The sequence below is a fragment of the Lynx canadensis genome, chromosome D1, assembly GCF_007474595.2.
Source record: "Lynx canadensis isolate LIC74 chromosome D1, mLynCan4.pri.v2, whole genome shotgun sequence".
Lineage (NCBI taxonomy): Eukaryota > Metazoa > Chordata > Mammalia > Carnivora > Felidae > Lynx > Lynx canadensis.
In genome coordinates, this window is record NC_044312.2 from 101,522,644 (window position 1) to 101,528,643 (window position 6,000).

At 38.1% G+C, this 6,000-nt stretch overlaps 1 protein-coding gene across 1 annotated transcript; it reads left to right on the forward strand.

Moving 5' to 3' along the window:
• Positions 1-4,203: 4,203 nt before the first annotated feature.
• On the forward strand, positions 4,204-5,212 carry LOC115526142 (olfactory receptor 1052-like). The gene is given in 2 exon segments (XM_030333626.1): positions 4,204-4,268; positions 4,270-5,212. Coding segments are annotated over 2 exon segments (1,005 nt in total). The 5' UTR covers positions 4,204-4,206.
• Positions 5,213-6,000: the final 788 nt, after the last annotated feature.

Sequence of the window (6,000 nt, forward strand, 5' to 3'; positions counted from 1 at the left end):
GATTTAGGGATTCCAGCGCAAGAGAGACAGATTCAACCCAAATCACAAGCGTTTTGAGGGGAAACAGAGGAAGTTAGAGTTTTTAAAGAGGAGAGAGGGAATTTACATAAGTAATTTTGAAGGACATGTGATGGGTGCTGCTGTAGCTACAGTTACGCTAACCTGTATTTGATTGGTGGGTAGGGCTAATGTCAGGCCGAAAGGCCATTTGTGTCCATTTTAACACAGAACGCATGCGTTGGCTTCTAGTCGCACCTCCTCAATGTCCTCCCAGCTCCATTTTAAACAACCCTCTGAAAAATACTTATTCAGTTTTATTCTCTCCCTTGTCACCTGCAAATACAGAAATCTATCAAGTTTTTTTTTTTTTTCCCACATACTTGTTGTCCTTAATCTACCATTTGCTAGGAGAAAAGAGGGTATTAGTCCGAGAAGCTTAATCTCTTTATACTTCTAGGTGCATCAGTTGGTTAAGCCTCCTGCTCTTGATTTCAGCTCAGGTCATGATCTCACCAGTCGTGCTAGGATTGAGCCCTGCATTGGGCTGTGTGCTTGAGATTCTCACTCTTTCTTCCCCTCCCCCATTTGTGGGCACATTCTGTCTCTCTCTCTCTCTCAAAATAAATAAATAAACTTACCTAAAAAAGTCTCCTTATAGGTCTGATATATATTTGTTATATAATTCTTCATATATGGACTGGCAGTAAATTATATGCTTGGAAAAAAACAGAATGCACCAGGTACTTAGAATGTTCTAGGCCTTCTGAAATAATGAGTCCTCTTCTGGCCTAATTCAAATTTAGAATATCACTAATCCCCACTTGTACCAACGGCTCCATTAGCTTTCAATGAAGGAATTTAGGAAATGTACATTTAGGAAAGAAAAGTTAAATTGCTTTTAGAATCAACAACAAAGGACAATTTTTATTTACAGGATTATAAGTAAACAATTTGCGGTTCAATAAATCAAGTTTACAATTCCACACTGTGCGGAAATAGTGTGACATATTACCACCAGAAATCTTCATTATTCACTTAAAGATGGAAGCCAAATGCCAAAAGTTTCTATCGGTAGACACATGATAGAATGGAGAAGCAACCACTCAAGCTTTAGGTGGTTGGGTTCATTTCATGGAATCCTGTGAAGTAGTAATTTCAATTTCCTTTGTTGTTATCCATAAAATCCAAGAAAACAAAGAAATACATTTTTTTCTTAAACCACATGTTATTCTACTACCTTAAAACCCATAGATGTTGTGTTTTAGTTTCACTTTTGTGTGTGTGTGTGGGGGGGGGGGGATGTGTGTGTGCGCGTGCGTGTATATGCTCCCGGTAGGCCCAACTAATGTATTCTTCTGAAAAGCTTCTCTTGGTAAAGTACCGAGCAGGCATCACTATCTATTCTATGGCATTGTTTTTCAGAGTTTATATATTCTTTTTTTTTTTTTTTAATACCTGTCCCATATTTCCTTTTATTCGCTGTAACATTCAGGTAATTAAATGTCTTCAGGGAGCCATTAAGTTCTTAAGAGTTTCCTTAATCCCTTAAGAGGAACTTTTAATCATGTATTTCTTAAATCCTTTTGATCAGACGATTAACTCCAGAGACTCTATTCCCATTTGAACTGAAGTAAACATATAACTGAATTTGCATCTAAGCCTGTCTTCGGACAGGGTGGTTTTCTGACCATCTCGTGCTTGCTCTCACATCATGGAGCCTCTGCGTATGGTTCTTATATATTAAAGGATAAGTTTGAATTTCAATCCTGCTACCTTTAACTACTACCATTTACCAAATTTTTGTATTACTGTAAGTATAAGACAAATGAAACATTTTGTGTGATTGATGGGTTGCTTTGGGGGAAATATAGAGAAATAATCCATTAGAATGAGTGATTATAAGGTTCCTAAATAAGTTGAAGTGTTGAATAGTTTTTCTTTAAAAGTGTTTTATTTATTTTTGAGAGAGAGAGTGAGAGACGGAGCCTAAGCAGGGGAGAGGCAGAGAGTGGAGGAGACACAGAATCCGAAGCAGGCTTCAGGCTCAGAGCTGTCAGCACAGAGCCCCATGTGGGGCTTGAACTCAGGAAGAGTGAGATCATGACCTGAGCCAAAATCAAACACTTAACTGCCTGCGCCACCCAGGTGCTCCTTTTTTTTCTTACACTAGTACGTTAAACTCACTTATTTGATTATCTCATATACATACATTTTGCAAATCAGTTAAAATTACAAACAGCAAGATGAAGGCACAAAAACGATGTTCCAATTTGAATCTTATAAACACAGTGTGGGAGAAACTTATAATTTGGCCATTTATTCACACCCCTTATCCCACACTTCATTCTCTTTTTCCACGTTAACATAAAAATCACTAGCCAACATCTACTGAAACAATGAAAAACAATGTTTTCAATGTGTATTTATTTTTGAGAGAGTGAGCACCAATGGGGGAGCGGCAGAGAGAGAGGAACATAGGATCCAAAGCCTGGTGAAGGGCTCGAATGCAAAACTTGGAGATAATGACCTCCGCTGAAGTCAGTAGCTCAACCAACTGAGCCACCCAGGTGCCTCCCCAAATCAGCATTTTACAGTGTGAAAACTCTTCTCTAAAGGATGAATTGCAATCTGTCATAGCCACGTGTAAACATAGGGATTACTCACCTATCATTGCAGATATTCTACATCTTACACAGTTGCCTCGTTTCCTACTATTTTAGTAATTTTGCTATGTTTTTTTTTTTCTGAGTTTGACATCCTGTACCCAAGAAATAGTCTCTCAGTGAAAGGATGATGAAGCCATCAAGAGTGTCTCCCTTTATCCTATAGAAGTAAAACTGTATTATTGTGAACTGTTTAAAATATTTATTTTTATATTCTATATAGATGTAGAAAGATAGCTATATTTTTTCAAACAAAATATAATAATAATCAACAACTGCCCATTAAGTGGAAAAGACTTTGCATACCTCAGGAAACATGCTGCCACATCCAAAAAATACTGTAAAAAAGTATCTGTATGTTTTATAGTTTTGCTTTACTTTATAGGCTTACTTAGCTCTTTCTCAAAAAGGTATAAAAATTCTGTTTCTTGAATCTTTTGAGTAAGGTATTTCTTTTTTTTTATTTTTATAAAGTTTATTTATTTTTAAGAGAGATGGAGACAGGTGAGAGGGGAGGGGGGCAGAGAGAGAAGGAAAGAGAGAATACCAAGCAGGCTCCACGCTGTCAGGATAGAGTCTGATGTGGGGCTCAGACTCACAAAACCATGAGATAATGATCTGAGCCAAAACCAAGAGTCAGATGCTCAACTGACTGAACCACCCATATGCCCTGTAAGATATTTCTATTTGATATCAAAAGCTAAGTATAAGTTGATTATAAGTTACTGTCCATCAGGTTTTGCATTCCAGCTCAGAGTATCCATCTCTCGTTTCCAGTGGACATTTTTCTAAGAAGCCAATGCCTTTGGCTATTTTACAAGGATGACCACAAGTTTTTTGGGTGTTAGGGCTTTATCATTCATCACATCCAGCATACAAAAAAATGAACTAAATGTGAAGGCTTAAGTGGATTTCTTAGTTCAAATGGTATAGTACAGTTAATTCTTATATCTTGTTGTATTTGGCATTAGCTACCATTAAACCCAAAGCGAGAAGTTTATTTTTTTTTAATTTTTTAAAGCTCTATTTATTTATTTTGAGAGAGACAGTGCAAGTCAAGGAGGGGCAGAGAGAGAGAGGGAGACAAAGAATCCCAAGCAGGCTCTACACTGTCAGCATGGAGTCTGACCTGGGGCTCAGACTCATGAAACCATGAGATCATGACCTGAGGTGAAACTGAGAATTGGTTGCTTAATCAACTGAGCCACTCAGGAGCCCCCCAAAGTGAGAAGGTTAAAAGAACTTCAATGAGACCACAGATTAAAGTTCTAACCTTATTTAGTACGCTTTATTAACTGGACTTTGCTTTGCATATTTTAGAATAAAATTCGTTTTAGTTTTTTTTTTTCTTCACATAAAAACATAAACACTTGAATGCGTCCTGAAACTAAGACCCTAATGTTTTCTTTTCTCACTCATGGAATTTCCTTAAAAAATAGACTAATAAACAGTCTTTGAAGAGATTAGAGACCTTCTAGTTAAAACAACCAGAAAAGAAAAATCAACAGCTCAAGTTGCCAGATAGGGATTCCAAATAGGCTTGATGGTGTGGCATGATTATTCTCAATTTATTCCAGTCTTATCATTAACAGGTGCCAAGAAACACACGCATGGCTGATGATAATTTGACACTGGTTACAGAGTTTATCCTTTTGGGACTGACAGACCGTCCTGAACTGAAAGCGGTCCTCTTTGCACCATTCCTTCTGATCTACACCATATCGTTGGTGGGGAATCTAGGAATGCTCTTTCTAATCCAAATAACTCCCAAACTCCACACACCCATGTATCATTTCCTTAGCTGCCTGTCATTTGTTGATGCCTGTTATTCGTCTGTCTTTGCACCAAAAATGCTGCTCAACTTCTTTGTTGAACGGGAGACAATCTCATTCTCTGCATGCATCGTGCAATATTTTTTCTTTGTGTCACTCCTTACCACTGAGGGCTTCTTGCTGGCGGCAATGGCTTATGACCGCTACGTGGCCATCGTGAACCCTTTACTTTATACAGTGGCGATGACTAAAATAGTTTGCGTTGTCCTGGTCATTGGGTCATGTGTAGGAGGCTTAATCAACTCGTTGACACACACAATTGGCTTGGTGAAATTGTCTTTCTGTGGGCCAAACATCATCAGTCACTTCTTCTGTGACCTTCCCCCACTGTTGAAGCTGTCGTGTTCTGACACGTCCCTGAATGAACTGTTGCTTTTAATCTTTTCTGGAATTATTGCCATCGTCACTTTCTTGACTGTGATGATCTCCTACATCTTCATTGTTGCCGCCATCCTGAGGATCCGCTCAGCAGCAGGAAGACAAAAAGCCTTCTCTACCTGTGCTTCGCATCTAACGGCCGTGACTTTATTCTATGGCTCTGTAAGCTTTAGTTACATTCAACCAAGTTCCCAATATTCCTTAGAACAAGAGAAGGTGGTGTCTGTGCTTTATACCTTGGTGATTCCTATGTTAAACCCAATGATTTACAGCCTGAGGAATAAGGAAGTAAAGGATGCCGTGAAAAAGGCTATAGAAATGAAATACTTCCCTTGTTAATTTCACACCCTCTGCATCCCAAAATAGCATACAAAGAGGCACTCTGGATAAGAATGTTTATATGAATTTGTTAAAGTTTTGAGCCCACAGGAATCCTAGACTTTATTTAATGGGAACCTATGATTTATAGCAGAAGAAAAATGTCTAGAAGAATGTAACATGTTATAAGAGATATGTCTGGCTATTGTGTAAACAAACCTAAAAACCATAGTAAGATCTAGGCTTTTTATTAGTGGACAATTGAAGACACTTTCATTCCTGCATATGGGTAGAAGTGAGTACATACAAATAGATATACAGACACATAAACACACACACACAAATAGATAAATACAAACATAAGATTAATAAGTCATAAAATATATCTTAACTCCATCTTTCTATTAAGCACAGAAATAAGTAATAACTTTCAAAGCAAAAAGTATTGGTACTTGAATTATCCACAAACCTGGCATGTGTGTTTTCTTTTCTCTCTCTCTCTTTTTTAATGTTTATTTATTTTTGAGTGACAGAGAGAGAAAGAGAGACAGAGCATGAGCAAGGAAAGGGCAGAGAGAGAGGGAGACACAGAATCTGAAACAAGCTCCAGGCTCGGAGCTGTCTCACAGAGCCTGATGGGGGATTTGAACTCATGGACTGTGAGATCATGACCTGAGCCCGAAGTTGGATGCTTAACCGACTGAGCCACCCAGGAGCCCCCTGGCATGTGCATTTTCTAAAATTAGCCTGGATTATTTATAGCCAGACATTTTTCAAAACAAATGTAGGTATTCAAAAATAGTAAGAAA